Here is a 16,788-nt window from a genome sequence, read left to right as displayed (position 1 = left end):
ACACCCAGCTTGTTGTACGAATATGAAACATCAATATGATCAACACCTAACACTTTAGTTTGAATTTCTGTTATTTCATAAAGTACTTTTGTTGCCTGTTTGTAGTAGCAGAATCTTTCCAATGCAGCCACAAAATATTTGGCAATTTTCCAATTTTTTTCATTAAGTTTTTTTTTCAATAATTTTACATCGATCAACTTATTTAAAATTGTTCAAATGACAAATTTTGATGAATTTAATTAGATGTGGAATTATTTTGATTTCATCTTCTCTGTCTTCAAAATGATATAGTGCCCAAGCAACGTGACCGGCAAGATCGGCAGAAGATATCGCAAATATGTTTTCTTCATGATAATTTATAATGGCTTCATGTACAACGCTGTGCAGGCGGATGTCGTTGTTTTTAGATTGAAGAAATATCGAACATTGCTTTAAATGAAGACAAACATCTTCGGCAGATTTTTGGGGATCAATGCTTCTAATAAATTTGATAATGATATCTTGTGGTAAAGGATCGAAAGATATTATTGAGAAAAGTTTAAAAACATGTTCCAACAAGATGGATTCGTTAACACTTTTTTGTACTGCTAACTTTAAACTTTTTGCTCCTAAGTAAGCTGAATTTATTCTTCGAAAATTGACATCCATTTTCTGTCGCTTTCCTTCATTCAACTTATCTAAGTATTTCTCCACGTTTATGTCAGATTTGCACTTTTTACACTACCTACGTTGTAAGCAGCTCTTGCCAGGACCGACGGTTGATGATCTAATTTTCCTAATAAATAATTCAAATAGTAACTTGTTAAGACATTGGTGTCGTTAATTTTCATTTAAGGCAAATTTTGTCTAACATTTAGCATGCTGCAAACATTTATAAGTCTTAGATCATACAAAAATATAAGTATAGTTAAGATATTAAAAATTTGTCTGGTAACTTTTTCCAAAGAATTGCACGTGTAAAATGTAAATATGGCAGACTCTTAGATTTTACACCGTGGTTTTAACTCAAAGATTTTGCCTTTCATGTATCTAATAAAGATTTATATCTTAGATGATAACAACCCTAATCGTAATATCGGAATATTATAACTGGTGACTCTACAATGCAATCAAAACAATATGTAACCGTACATTCTGTGTTGCAAGTGCAGGAGAATAACACGTCAACTATGATGATAGCCGGGAGGGCACATTGTTATACATGAAGTATAATACGCTTACTTCGCATACGCTGTTTGAACAATCTTGGATTGTGTTGAACGCCTCATAATAATACGTTCACCACATTTGTGATCTGCAAAACTCTCCGTCATAGGTTTGAGAAGTTCGACGAATTTGCAAATCAATTTCTGTGAAAGGCATGAATAATTTAAATTCTGTGATTATTTTGATACAGCCTTAATTTTGTAGCATAACTTATAAATAATATCCAAAACAATCTATTGGAATGTTAATGTGTAAAGGTCAGGATTGCTAATTCAGGATCACTATTCATAATGTATTTGTGACAGTTTAAAAATCCCACTAAAATCAACAAATGTTATCCATAATGTAAATGGTTTGAACACGGAAGTATCGTTAAATGTTTGTAGATGTAGATCGTTCAGGTTGGTATAGTCCTGAGAAGGACTGTTTTTGTTGTTGTTGACTGACGTTTCGATAACCTTAGCGGTAGTCATCTTCAGAGTCAAATGAGGAGTAAACGTCAGGTTGACCGTATTTGTTATCTGGTTGGTATTATTCACTTATAAGTTATTTACGACAATTAAATCACAATATTCAGGACACAAAAACAAAATAATTGATAAATGGACATAAAACATTCAATCACAAAATTAGAATACAGTATTACAATGACAAGTAAACTTAAAATCAACATACTTTCACAAGTTCAGAAAGATTTAAAAATACGCTACGTACTACATGATGTATTTGTTTCTCTTGCTTGATAATAAAGAAATTGAAATGTTCACTAAATGCTTAATTTTAATCACCTGCTGTTTTCATTGTAAAATATTCATATCTGTTCATAACAGCGAGACGATAGATTTAGAAATAAAAGTTTTATATATTTTATATACTGCATACACATGACACAAAAATTACTAGATTTTAAATGCTTTCTTGATGACAAAGTATACATGAATGTTCTCTTTGTGATAAAATTTATAAGAATTTAGCTCAATAAAGTTTCCACTTTCCCTGTAGATTTATTTCAGTTTGTCAAGAAGCTCTAAAAGGACTTGAGGGCTATATAACTTCACTGCTATCTTTGAAGTCAAGACTAAAGCTTTTTTGAGGAAAAAATATTCGCAAAGCATTGTTTTTTCTCATCGTCACATCGAATTCGATCAAGAAACAGACGATGAACGAAGATTGATAGAGAGATAGATAGTTTATTTGCTGAAAAACTTTGCAATTCTGATATGGCTTTAAAGTAAACGGAGCGCTAATTACATACAAGTGAGCATTTCTAAAATCAATTCATGCACCTTGTCGGACATTAGTAAAAACTGATCCATCATGCTGTTGATGACGATATATGTACCCTCACATTTATTTTAAGTTAAGTTTTATATTTCAATACAATTACATCATCAATAACTCACCGATTATCTTAAAGACGATGTATTTAGTTATACTTGGCAATCAGGACTGACGAAGTTTGTTTGTAGCATAACTTACAACACTAATTCTACTGTCGATGACTATATATCTTCACTTCTACAGACAAAGTCGATACGTGGCCAATTATTTTGTTCAATGGAATTCAAAGCATCTCAGCGGATTGTCATGAAAGGCAAAATATTTACTTTATGAAATTTATAATTTTTCACATGATATTTTTGATCTGTAATGTATGAAATTGATCAAAAAGTATAAGAACTCAAGTTTGCGATACGTTTTTTTAGGATGATTGCTTTAGGATCTCATAAAGCGTTTAGTTTTTTCGCCATTATTTGTACACGCATATGCATGTGTTTTAATTGCAAACTGTAGTGCATTGTATTGCACAGCAAGACTTAATCCACCAGTAATCAAAGCATCTGTACTCATGCAATTAACTCATGCAATAACTGCTCACTAACCTCACTTAATCCTCTTCTATCCCTCCTATTTTCCTCAAGTGATCCTTATTTATAATCATCTACTAACGATTTGACCGAAATTGTGAAAACGAGAATTGGTTTCTCGTTTGATTATAAATTAAAGTTAAATAAATTTGAACAATACAAGCAAATCGAACTTTTATCTCCAATGGTTTCAACTTACGGCTTTTAATTGAGTAAGAAAAGACCATCGCTCCGAGAAGATAAGGAACGGTTGCTGCTTTCACTATTCGGAAAAATTTACTTAAAAACATACACCAGTTTAATTCAAAGATTAAAGATTTGCTATATAAAATTTCAATGAGACAATGAATAACAGTTTTTCTTTCTTACTTTGATGTTTCATGGAATAATTCAAGTTCTGCCCATTGTAGTCTGCGAATGACAAGTTAATATGTTGATACAAAACTGTGGTGATATTTTTTAGAACTAAAGTTTCAAATAAGAAATAAAAGGCAAAAGAGACATTTTTTAGGCAAGGAGAGCCCTTCCCCGTGATTGCTTCTTTGTCCGGCGTCCATGGACAAGATAGAGTTTTAGCTACACAAAACATGCAAGAAAAGTTTTGATTTGAGCTTGAATAAATGTTGGTTGTATAAAATATCTTTTATTATATAATTCTCTGTGTATTTAAAAGTGCTATCCACTGTACCTTGATTGTAAAATTTCTTGCCAGTTGTACTTGGAAAGCTTAATTCAAAACATTTTTAAAAAAATAATTTAACCAGAATGCTGTAGATGGCATGTTCAGAGCCGTCAAAATCTGTGTTAAACACAGTCAGTAACAACGTCATGATACAGAAAGTGCTTCCAGTCATTGGCACAAGATGCATGATTTTTTAAGAAGGCTGAAATCCCAAAAATTGATGTCACAACTCACACACATATTTTACTTCATTATATTTTTATTGTAGAAAAGAACATAATGGTGTATCATTATACTTAGTGTTACATGAAGTTTCCCCGATTTTGTAAGAGTGAAACCAAACATCAACTTATTATTTTGTAAAAGAAATGATCGTAACTGTAGAAAAATCATGTTTCTTTTACCGTACGCAACTCATATTGTTAATAGTTTACGACTTGGCATGCTAGAAGCATCAACGGCCAAAAATGTTGTGCGTAAAATGTCAACAAGACCTCCAAATGTACTTATTTACACTGGGAGAGGAAAGAACTCTTCAGCTGCATTTCAAAATCTCAAAGATTTCTTCGGGCAATGTTTAAGTCGGGATAAATATGTTTTATATCAGCTCAAAGATGAGTCAATCTTGCGAGAACCTTGGCAAGAAAACACTGAACTGTTGATAGTCGCTTCAGATTTATCTATAAACCTTGAAGAATCTCACAAAAAGTCGTTTGAAAAGTTCTTTCGTCACCAGGGAAAGCTGTTGGTATTTTCTAAGAACATTTCATTCAGTGATAACATCAGCTTGGGCCAACTTCCTATTCCTGATGATGAAATATGTTTTACTGAGAAAATGAGAAAGAAACCATGTAGCAATGTGGCTGATGTAAATACGTACGTCAAAGGTAGGTTCAACCATGAACATAAAGGGATATTTATGGAACTTGTGATACAATGTGATAGTGAAATAAGTTGTGCAAGCCATTTCGATTCTCCTCAAACATTGTGAAAATTAAGATAAGTTGCATGAAACTAGTAGAATAGAAGAATGAGTTGTCCATAAAATTCAGGAACATTAAATTCTTTAGAAATTTATAATTATGGCTGCTAGTGAACACAATTTCCATTTGCATACAGCACAACTGAATACGTGGACTGACAGTGCCATTGCATGGAACATTTACAATTATAAAATAAACACAATGAAACCCTTGCACGGATTGGTCTAGAGCTATGTTTGCATTAGCCAATACAAAACACATCTGAGCTCAACCAATCAAATCAATCATAACAGTCAATCAGTCAAAGAGAACTTGCAAATCGATCATGAAAACATTTTAGAGTAAAAATTAAAATGATTACTTTAAATTTGTCTGTTTCGCATTATTGTTAATTTATTAAAGAAATTAAAGATATTTTTCGTGTTTGCACTGGCTTAGGCAAACCTCGGAGACATTTGTGAGAACTCTTGAGCAGGTGCAATCCTGGACCTTTGGTATCGGGCTTGCACTGATCTGCTCTCTAGTTCTCCCAAAGGTCTCCTTGGTTCGCATAAGCCTGTGCAAACACAGTAAACATCTTTTATTTCTTAAATGTAGAGTCTACTTTGTAGCATTTTGTGTGAAATGTTTTAAGTTCATCCATCATTTGTATGATGACTCTTAGTCAAACCTTGCAAAGACTTGGAAGTGTTGGCTGTCACCTCAAAAACATCTCAACCTGTTATCATCCAGGAATCTCGTGGAAAAGGCATACTGATATTATCAACAGTAACTGAACTGATCTCTAGTATTGCACTGAATGGAAGTACAGACAACAACATTGAAAAATTAATGAAAATCCTATTTTGTAATCTTGGTATGATGTGTGAAGATGTCCCAGAGTGTCCGCTTACCCCTGCAATGTTATTGGTTGATCAAAAGGTAAAGGCTCAACTCCATTTTTACATCTCTTTCTCCTTGATTGAAATTAGTCATGCATCAATTTTTGTTAGTGAATTGGTTATATGTAAGTAGTCCATAGTTAATCTGGACAAAATAGTAAAAATATGTTATTGGTCTTCAAGATACTCCATAAGTTCTCTACATAGTTACATACATATAACCTTTGGAAGATCAAAATCATTACTTGGGGTGGGAGGGGAGGCTCAGATTCATTAATGAATGATATTCAAATTTATATATGTTCTATTGAAGTCCATTATTTTCTATGGATTATTACATTCATATATGAATATGAGTAACCTTTTAAATATCAATCTTTCAACAATCTTAGTATGAAGGTCTTCATGTACCATGGCTTTGTGTCTGGAGAAAACAATAATTTTGATCATATTGCTATTGAGCTCATTCAGACCATAGTTTAATATTTCATTCATTTTAATACCTAGAACAAAGACCTCTTTCTGCGTTGTATACAAGACCTTACATCTGATTATTCTTTCCATGGTAACGGTGTGACAGTTTCATTCACGGAGGATCAAGATGCCATCGCTACTGTTGAAAATTTTTCAGTCATAACAAACCCCATTCCTGAAGGCTACAGTACTGTCAAATTTTCTCAATACAAAGAATTATTGAATACGAAACATTTGGGTCACGTGATGATCTATACTGACGTCATCACATCCACACAGACGATCGTGAATGGGTAAGGTAACAAGCTAAATTCGTGGTCTTAGTATTGCTCCAGTCTGAGTTTTCCCTTTGATACTGCAGTTGGATTGTGGGAATTTTCAGATCATACATAGTTTTAACATGATATCTTTCTAAATATATTACATGTTTTTTTATTTAACCATTTTTCCTGCCCAAAGATTTTTCCCCAAAAAAGAAGGTTCGTTGTACTTTTTTAAAAAAAGGTTTCTTTGTTCCTTCTTTGTTCCTACTTTTCAGTCTAGTAACTTCGTTAAATTCTTTTAAACCGTCCGAAGTCGAAAGAAACCATTATGTTTTCAATAAAGGCCCTCAGTTTAGGAAGCTGATTTTCGGTTGTTTTCATGATAAATTCAAGTTCAAAATATACGTACTTGCATAACTTTATTTCAGAAGTCTGAGATTACTGAAAGAATTACCTCATGGTCTTGGAGTTGTTGTTATTGCAAGACAACAGACTGTCGGAAAAGGTTTGTAATATGTTTTTGATATTTTCTTTTTAGTACCATTCCAACATCTGATTAGTTTTCTTTTTACTTACATTTTTTTGTATTTCCCAAAAACCATCCACCAATTATTACTGTTCTTTGAGAAATAAGTGTTTAAGTATAGTGGGAATGATGTTTTTTCTGTAGGTCGTGGAGGAAATGCTTGGTTATCTCCGGATGGTTGTCTTTCATTTTCATTTCCTTTGGAAATTGAACTTAATTCTAATCTTGGTCAACGTCTTCCATTTGTACAACATATCGCAGCCCTAGCCATTGTTGATGCTGTGAGGGACATATCTGGATATCAGGTGATTTATTTTTGCGTTTTTCATGTGATATGTTAGAACATAATGCATGGAATAAAAGGATCTGTGAGAGATAATGGAGGATTTAAATTAAGAACTCGACGTTAAATCTTTCCTAAAGAAGACTGGTATCTTCTGTAGTAAATGCGAATTCAAGTTTCGACATCAAATCATTTCTGATGAAGACACGAAACATGAGTATTTAAAGATGTAGATCGTCCAGGTTAGTATAGTCCTGAGAAGGACTGTTTTTGTTGTTGTTGACTGACGTTTCGACAACTTTAGCGGTAGTCATCTTCAGAGTCAAAATGGCTATCGCTAAGGTTGTCGAAATGTCGGTCTACAACAACCAAAACAGTCCTTCTCAGGACTATACCAACTCGGACGATCTACATCTACAAACATGTAACGATACTCCCGGGTTCAAACCATTTACTTTAGTATTTAAAGAGTCGAGTTTCAACAACAAAATACTTTTGATGAAGATACTAGACTGAAAAGTACTAAAGTTTAAATGTCAAATCATTCTTGACAAAGAGGTTAGACTGGAATATTCAAATTCAGGGAATGAAGTTTGGTGAAGGAAGATTTATGACTGAAGTATAGCACGCAACGCAAATTTATGAAATTCGCTCATAAGCAACCAAAGACAGTATCATAATTTCAGTCATATTCTTAGCATTTAGATCTCCGAATCAAATGGCCCAATGACATCTATTTTGGAAATAAGACAAAAATTGGTGGTATTCTGGTCAACTCTATTATTCAAGGAAGATGTCTTTGGGCTGTCATAGGTATTTGAACTTTTCACTTGTCTTTTTTTGTGTCCGATGTTAAAGTGGATGTGTGTATGACACGCAATATCTTCTTGTCGCAAATAAAAGAAAACTATTTTCTTAAATGTGACTGTAAAAGGTTTTGTCTCTCATTCTGCTCGTTTAACGCGTGTTTATTTTATGTGATGTTCAAATTGATATACATTTTGCAACTCTTTTGTCTCATCAGCAGTTTCTAATCTGAGACTGCAGGCTAATCGTGGAAGAAAATTATAATATTTCAGCGTTCTCAAAAATGTGATTTTTCTCAATCGCTGTCGGGACGTTTTTATCCAATTCTTTCCAAGACTTGTAAAAACATTTTCTCATACTAAATCCTTTCCATACTCAGCGTAAATGGTCTAAACACCCACAGTTGTAAACATGAGATCGTTTGCAATATTTAGAAATCTATTATTTATACAGTGACAGAGTAAACACAAAAAAAATGACTTTGCACGATCAAACTTGTTGGCTGGCTATGTAACAGATACTGCATTCTCCCACAATTTTTATCTTTTCAAAACTTTCGCTTTTAGGGATTGGAATAAATGTTGACAACCATCAGCCAACAACTTGTATAAACGAAATCATCGAGCAACACAAGTTATCGAAAAAAATCAGCAAAGAAGAGCTTCTTGCTAGAATTCTTAACAAAATGGAAGAACTTGTAGAAGACTTTCAGCTCAATGGACCCGAAATTTTTCTTCAAAAATACTACTCACGCTGGCTACACAGGTCAGTTTATGATTTTCTACGACGACAAAAAACAGCTGAGCTTTGTAAAGCATGAAAAAATTCTTCCGCCGAGCTAAGCTACAAGAAAAACTGCGGTTTCTGACTAAACCGATTCTCGAATTTTTTATGACCCCTCAGCATCGGCAACTGTGGCGTAGCAAGGCGAACCTTTTACTGCAGATATGGAAAAATTGTTAGGTAGTTTCACTGATTATATGAACAACTGGAGAAGTGATTAATGATAATCTTCAATAATTTACATAGTACGATTACATCTGCTTGCTGGCTACGCTACTGATTGATGTAGAAATTAGATTTAGTAAAAAGACAATCGCTTCGTCGCTTTACTCTTTAAAAATTGAAAAATTGAAATCAACCTTGCAGGATATTTAGCTGGCGTAATCATTAATCAGAGTGTTCATCGCAAAAAACAAAAGCAATGAGTTCGTGAATACGTAAATAATTTTACTTTTTCATCCCATTTTAGTGAGTCCAAAGTAAGACTGGATAATGAAGATGGTGAAATAGTTACAATCAAAGGTTTAGATGACATGGGTTTTCTCTGTGTAGTTAATGACTTGAATGAAGTTAAAACCCTTCAACCTGATGGTAATAGTTTTGATATGATGAAAAACTTAATAACAGTTAAAACAAGAAAATAATTCAAATTATTCAAATAAGGTGTTTAACCAGTATCATTGTTGGTGATGACAGGGGGGAGTGGCATGAAGGTGAGTGGCAGGGGGGGTGCTGTTTTCTTATACTCAAATTCACACACCACAGAAACTAACTTCAAAGTTTCAATGCATGCTACTTTGGAGGTGAAAAGTTTGGGGGTGAAAAGTGCCAAAAATGTTTTCTTCTTGGCCATTCACACGCCTTAACAATATGATGCAACTACCGTTAAGCAAAATAAGTTACAATACTGGTTTGAATTTAATATTATTTGCCATATAAGTTAGAAAAAGTCTATCCATGTATGATGTGCTATTAATGTTATGTGAATCTCTATTTTATCAATTAATATTTCATTTTATAGTATATCTATGTATTGAACACATTATAATTTATAAATAAAAAGGTGTATTTATTAAATAAAGGCACTATGAATACTTTCTACTGACTGTCAATAAATATCATAACATGAGCACAAAGCTGTGTTAACTTATAAACCTCTACTAATTATTGTAATACTTTGTATTAGAACTTTAAAATGCTCTATTTCTACAACATGGATGTAGCCAGCACAATAATTGTGGGGACATATATATCATTTATGAATGTTATTGTTAGTAAAAATGGATTTCAAAGGAACATAATATGTAAGTGTATGCATATTGACCCCTCCCCCAACTATTGAGCTCCTACATCCCTGCTCTATTTTCTATAAAAAATGCAAATTTTTTGACTTGCAAGTACACCATCATTCTCAAATGGACTGGTGATCAAACAACAAGATTTAGTGTTTCCCCATGTTGTACTGGTACAAAAGCTGGAACGAGGAACTGCCACCAATGTTCACGTGAATGCCAGAACATGACTTGAAATCGACTTTTTTTGCTTTTAAAAATTCGCTTAATGATGAACTGTAGGAAATCTGTGAGATTTCGAGATCTCTGCATTTTGGTGAGAAGTTCAATAGTTGAGCAATTTGTTGCCAGAAGCAAAGACTGCAACAGGAACATTGAACCACAAAACATTGCCATGAATACGACAGGAATAAACAAGATGGCAAAGTCACCAAGCTTTTTGCAAACACCATTATGGTACCATGACAGGGTGTCCAAGCGATCTCTCGTAGGTACCATACATTGGTAAAATGGTTCATATGTCATGTACATTGCAAATAGTAAACCAACGTTACTATAACAGATAAATAGGAAAAAATATGAATAATTCTTGAGGCCAACACAGTTGCTTGTAAATGGACAGTGATGACACATCATGGTAACGCATGTTCCGCACGTGGTACAGTGGTGGGTGTCAATTGATTTCATTCGATCGCATTTACAACAAAGGACGCTTCCTTCGTCCATTTTGAAACCGTTTTCCTCCATTTCGGACGCCGTTGAAGGGTATCCAGGAGACTTAAGCATCGCCGCGAAATAATTGAACGCGACATTTAACCAGAGGTAGCAAGCTGAAGCGATTAAAATAATCCCTTCTCTAGATGTGTACGGTTTGTCAACTTTAACTGGCAGAAATATTAGGAAAAATAGCCCAATAGCTGATAGGACCGTTAGGATAATGGGACTGACAAGAATGAATCGGATGGTTTGTCGAAATGCTTTGTGCTTTGCTAGACCTGGAAAAGCTTTCTGGATTGTGCTGATAATAAATGAAAATTGAATTATACCCACTCCGCCAGCTAACAACATCACAATTGCCATTTTTTGACAGAAACTCGACTTTTCACTTGATCAATAAATATCGATGTGTAGTAAACAAAAAGAATTATCCAGTTATATGTATACAGTTCAGTGATCCTTATTTTGTTTATGACATACACTTTATTTGCCTTCAGTTAAAAAGCGAATTTTCTTCAGCTAAGATGCAACCAAACATTTCTCATGACTACTTAAATAATTCATAGGATCTGGACAAGCCAGTAGAGGGAGAGCTCATTTTATAAATTTTATAAAATTAAGCACTTGAGTGACTGGGCACTGTGCTTGTGACGTAGCCTTGAACCCATGTCTTGAAAGCTATGTACGGCAATTACACGATTTGTCGATTACCCCAATCATTGAAGACAAGGGTTAACTTTCTACTTTTTTACACACCTATAGATTCCAACACGTTTTACGTATGATGTTTTTTTCTTTCAAATTCCAAAACTTTTAGCGAAGCAGTCAAAATTTCAGGCACATCAGCACATGGCGAAGATTAACCAATGGCAACAATTGGCGCCTTTTGGTGTATGGAATAAATTTTGGCGGTAAACTCAAGTGGAATGTGGCATAAACATTTTCTAAATTGATGGTTTGTTAGTTTGTCGGCAAAATAAAAATATGAAACGGAAAATCGACTGTGTGTCTAACTTCAATTACAAAAGGCGGCTACCAGCATTGGGCTTTCGCCATGTTCAATCTAATGAACGAATTTCAAATTTTAACAGCGAAAATAAAACAAATAATAAAGTACATGATATTGATAAAAGTTGCAATGACAATAATTCTACAAATGTACAGACAGATGATAAGTATTCCACAATATGCATGTTGGATAGTGACAGTAGCGATGATTTGAACGTGCGCTCCGTGAAAAGCAAGAAAAATTACAAAAATTTGCCTCTTGGAGAAAACTGCGGCAAAGATAAAGATGTCGATGGTGTTAGGACGGTGAGGTCGAAAATGGGTAAACTCAGAAAGATGTTTGATGAGGATAGGAGATTGAAAAGCACAGGAAAAAATGGTAAAACTTTTGAATCATTGTTTATGAAATATAGACTAAACAATGCTATTAGTATGGGCATAATTTGTCGTTAGGTGTTTTATATGTGTTGGACTAACTGCAAATTTTATTTTCTTAATACCATTGCATAATAGCAGCATTTGTATTTGTGGCTACCTAACTCAATGAGTAATGAGAATTGTTATAACGGTATTGGCTTTTTACGTATTTATTTAATGTTAAAGCTCCTTTTATTTGTTTGTGTTTTTGAATAATTTTAAGTTTCATGATTAATGATGAAGTGATTTTATCTATTTCTTGTGTGTACTTGAATTATAAATTTGAATTTTGCATAGAATATCTTGTTAAGAAGAACAATTAAGCTTTTCAGATTGGATAAATGGAGTTTGTAGTTGTATATCATATGTTATTTAATAAATATGCATTTGAGTATGCTAAATGCAAGGTTTATGTGTTGTACTCGTGTATGGCTTATATCATTTATAAAAAACAATAAATAATATTTTTTTTGTTGATTTTTACAGAATGTGGTGAACCATTGTTGGTGGTTGTAATGGGCGGTAATCCTGGCAAGAAAAGGATTGGGACAGAGTCATGGACAATGATAACATGAAAGAAGAATTAGAGAATGGTAACAGGGGGGAGGAATTGGAAAATGGTGACAGGGTGGAAGAGTTGGAGAATAGTGACAGGGCGGAGGAATTGGAGAAAAGTGACAGGTGGATGGAATGAATGGATAGTGAGAATGGTGGATAGGAATGGAATGGTGGAATTGAGAATGGTGGAGGAATGGAAATGGAGGAATGGAGAATGGAAGGAATGGTGGAATGAATGGTGGAAAGGAATGGAAATGGAATGGAATGGTGACAGGAATGGAGGAATGGAATGAAGAATTAGTGATGGAGTGAAGGAATGGAAGAAGGATGAAATGGAAACATTGGCTTTGTCACTTACGTCCATTTGATTCATGGAATGATCTGTAAGTGCTTTTTTATCTAATGATTTTTATAATTGAGAGGCATTAGAAATGTTGTCTTCATCTGAGATGTAAATTTGTTTTATCTGACTTATTTTTAATTCACAGTATGACAATCGCTGATCAAATTAAGTGACTATGTTTATATTTTGCACAGTGTCCAAAATGACTTTGAATGAACTTGAAACACAATGTACATAACAAATGTTCAAGTCTTGTACAAAAGGCATTAAACCTGTTAATAATAAATTGTCTACAGTAAGCTTATGTCTTAGATGTTGAATTAGTTCAGAAAACGATGCAATTTTTGACAAATGTTTCTTTAGAGCATAACATATTACGTTAATTATTTTATAGTGCTACAAATTAATATTTTAAACGTGAACAAAATGATTTCTACAAACTTCGTTTAAACACAATTTAACAAATGTTAAAAGTGATGCACAAAGGCATTCAACCTGTTAATAATAAATTGCACACCGTTAAGCACAATATCTTTAGCAAGTTAATCTCTTATGGTAAACATTTCTCTGGAAAATTGTCATGTTTTACATCCGATTAAACTAAGAAGAATTTTAACTCAGTAAAAACCCCTTTAACTTTTTACCAAATCACAAGATCAAGAGTAGTTCAGTACTTTGAAGAATTAGAGAATCCATGACTAATGCATACTCTAAATTTGACTGTTTTACAGATGGATAAAATATCACAGGCAAAGCACCTGACTATTGAGGTAAGAGATTATAAGGAAAGTTATGGAATCATTGACGTCACATTTTTTCTTTACGTCATATTTTTCTTTACGTCACCTTTCATTACGTCAGAAAATTTCTGCCAGCGCTGTAATCACGATTTTTTTCTCAAAACGATTCACAGGAAATATTTTTGTATCTCGCTGGAAATTTTTGTAAAGCAGACTTAGAATAGAGAATACGGGCATCGTATTCTGTATTTTGTAAAGTAAGCAGTGAATTTACGAATTTGCTGCCTGGCAACCGCCAACTGCAATGCGCGAAGACTTGTTTTCAATAGTTATTAATGAAAAATTTTGCTGTAAAGATTTTATTTTTGAAATTTGTTGCTGAGAAGTGAAATGCTTTAAACAGGTCTGAACTATATCACGGAAAAACCCAGTCTCACATTAGAGAATGCGTTAAAAAAATAAATAGATTATTCATTCAAGAGAAAATTGAGGACTTGTGGGAAAGATTAATCTTTAAATTGCAGTGTGAGCTCTTATTGATTGGAGAAGGGGGTCTTGGGGACTTGTGGTGTTTCGATTCCTAAGTCCCTCAATGACCCCCTCGACCCTCGTTATTATACCGTTATATTTAAGTTAAATTCACACATCATACAACCGGAGCGTGTCTCTTCGTTGTACTTTAAGTTGAAATCAACGGCTGGTGATTAATTTTAATGCATGCGTTTCTTTATTTAACTTCAGCTTGCCTTGGAGTGTCTAAATGTATTAAAACAGCGTGAAAAGATGGAAGAACTTATAAAGAAAAGTGAATGTATCAGTAAAAGCATCGAAGGTCTCTTTGAAATGAAGAGATGTAATCACGAGGTTAATGTCGCTACCTTATATTTCCCTTTCTCAAATATTTGCTTTTTACAAGGCAATTTTTCTGCTAAAGCTTACCAGCAAAAAAAACACAAGTTTGTAGACAAGTGTTTCAATTTTATTTTTCGAAGTAGCTGATTAGGTTCCAGCCCTCATTCCATCCCGCCCATTTTCTTTATATTTTCTTTATTGTAATGTTTCAGAATAACGTGAGTGACTCGACATCGTCCATGTTAGTTGTTAAAGAAAAATACGCTGTCTCTGAACCAAGTCTTGTGGCTTCTGGGTAAGTTATATGTAGACTATGATATGATATTTCAAAGCACAGTTGTAGTTTCTTTTATATCTTAATATCAATTAATTTAGTACATACTCGCTCGCTTTTGCGGAAATTATGTGAGAATATTAAGCTGATCAAGCTTAATGCGATTAGTAATTTGTGAAACGCCTTAATCTTGTTTTTCTTACACTTAAACAATCACAATATATTAAGTCCTCTCACTCCTTAGTACGTCATAGAGTTTACTTTATACTCAGGAAAGACCTTCCGCCTCAATTGTAAAACGGATTGGTGCAAATTAATGGTCAATGAAACCTCTATTTTTTTCAATTTTACTAGGTTTAAACTCAAGTCTTATCAACTAACCGGTCTGAACTGGCTTATTGCGTTACACAAACGAGATGTTAATGGAATTTTAGCAGATGAAATGGTATTTGTTCTCCTGTATTTTTCACTCTTTCCACGTTTTGTCACCCATTGTCTTTTCTTTCAATGATCTTCTCTTATAGGGATTGGGTAAAACTATACAGGCAATTGTCTTTCTAGCGTATCTAATCGAGCAGAACGAAGGACCTCATCTCATTGTAGTACCATCTTCAACACTTGGTGAGTTATAAGATAAAAGTTGATATGTTGTGCCTAAATAACCACAAGACTTAGGGTTCTATGGAGCCGAGTTACCCGGCTATGAGTAACTCGGCCCTATAAAATGAATGCATTTCCCGGTGAATCGTTTATATGACACATCCGAACTCGCCTTGCCGGGTAACTCGGTTTGTGGCGAGTTACCCGGCAGGCGGGATGAATTTTTCCATATAAACGCATTTGCCGGGTAACTCGGCGAGGCAAAATTGGCTCTACGCATGCGTACTAAGCCTTGTACTTGCAGCATTATTATACAAAACATACACATATCATAATTTTCAATTTTATATTAACCCATCCATTTTGCTGCGAAACTGTTAGGCTTTTTAAAATCTCGCCTTTTTAAGTTAGCATAGCCAAACTTCATTTAAGAAAATTGAACGGAAGTACTAGCCGAGTTACCCGGCCATATAAACAGATAACTTTTCAAACCGGTTGAGCGAGTAACTCGCTTAGCCAGGTAACTGGCTCCATATAAACAGGCCCTTAGCTAGGATCATTTACACATACAGCGGTTTTTGTTGTATTACCAAAATTCCATTTTCCACCATTTGTGACAAAATGAAGTGTGTAGAATTTACAAGAAGTAAAGGGCTTCCTGTCAAAGTTTGGCTCTCCTCCCTGGAATCTATTTTTTATTTGTTGTAATGGCTGAAACATATAAATCGACAAAAATATTGGTGGGTATTACGCACTTCTAAAACGTCATTTTTCTTCCTGAACTGATCGCAGATAATTGGAAAGAGAACTGGAGCGTTGGTGTCCTTCAAACACGTGTTTACTTTATTACGGTAAGATTTGATTTGTATAACTGTATTAAACGACTGGAGACGAGAAAGCTTTACACGAGGTCAGCAATGAAGCTGAACACACGAGTAAAATATCATTCTTTACTTCAATGGGTGAAAGAAACGAACTTTCGCACATCGGTTGATATTTTGCCTGATTTCAACCAGGCTGTTAGACTTCTTCTAATTACCATCATTTTTCTTTACAGGGTCGTAGGCCGAGAGAAGAGCATTTAGAGACAAAGTGCTGTATTCCGAACGCAAATTTCATACTGCTTACAACGTTAGTACACAGGGTTGTTGGAGATATATTGACTGACGACGTTAGTACACATGGGGTTGTTGGAGTATATTAATTGACATCGTTAGTACACATGGGGTTG

At 34.1% G+C, this 16,788-nt stretch overlaps 3 protein-coding genes and 1 long non-coding RNA gene across 4 annotated transcripts; 2 read left to right on the top strand and 2 right to left on the bottom strand.

Moving 5' to 3' along the window:
• Positions 1–254: 254 nt before the first annotated feature.
• LOC124442433 lies at positions 255–2,733 on the bottom strand. The gene is made up of 3 exons (XR_006947245.1): positions 2,610–2,733; positions 1,222–1,349; positions 255–775 (listed from the first exon to the last, which is right to left on the bottom strand). It is a non-coding gene; the product is annotated as an uncharacterized LOC124442433 (long non-coding RNA).
• Positions 2,734–4,093: 1,360 nt separating this feature from the next.
• LOC124441869 (biotin--protein ligase-like) lies at positions 4,094–9,857 on the top strand. The gene is made up of 8 exons (XM_046992333.1): positions 4,094–4,643; positions 5,404–5,660; positions 6,128–6,387; positions 6,786–6,862; positions 7,028–7,188; positions 7,865–7,979; positions 8,540–8,738; positions 9,226–9,857. The coding sequence occupies exons 1-8, from the start codon at positions 4,148–4,150 to the stop codon at positions 9,398–9,400; spliced, it is 1,740 nt and encodes a 579-aa protein (XP_046848289.1). The 5' UTR covers positions 4,094–4,147; the 3' UTR covers positions 9,401–9,857.
• Positions 9,858–10,183: 326 nt separating this feature from the next.
• On the bottom strand, positions 10,184–11,193 carry LOC124443322 (putative ZDHHC-type palmitoyltransferase 8). The gene has a single exon (XM_046993825.1). It carries the CDS (start codon positions 11,126–11,128, stop codon positions 10,184–10,186), a length of 945 nt encoding a protein of 314 aa, XP_046849781.1. The 5' UTR covers positions 11,129–11,193.
• A 484-nt stretch (positions 11,194–11,677) lies between these two features.
• LOC124443316 lies at positions 11,678–12,765 on the top strand. Its single transcript, XM_046993817.1, has 2 exons — positions 11,678–12,152; positions 12,677–12,765. Exons 1-2 carry the CDS (start codon positions 11,750–11,752, stop codon positions 12,763–12,765), a joined length of 492 nt encoding a protein of 163 aa, XP_046849773.1. The 5' UTR covers positions 11,678–11,749.
• The last annotated feature ends 4,023 nt before the right edge of the window (positions 12,766–16,788 follow it).

The sequence above is a fragment of the Xenia sp. Carnegie-2017 genome, unplaced genomic scaffold (genome assembly GCF_021976095.1).
Source record: "Xenia sp. Carnegie-2017 unplaced genomic scaffold, XeniaSp_v1 HiC_scaffold_20, whole genome shotgun sequence".
NCBI classification, from domain to species: domain Eukaryota; kingdom Metazoa; phylum Cnidaria; class Anthozoa; order Malacalcyonacea; family Xeniidae; genus Xenia; species Xenia sp. Carnegie-2017.
This window is presented reverse-complemented; position numbering and strand designations above follow the sequence as displayed.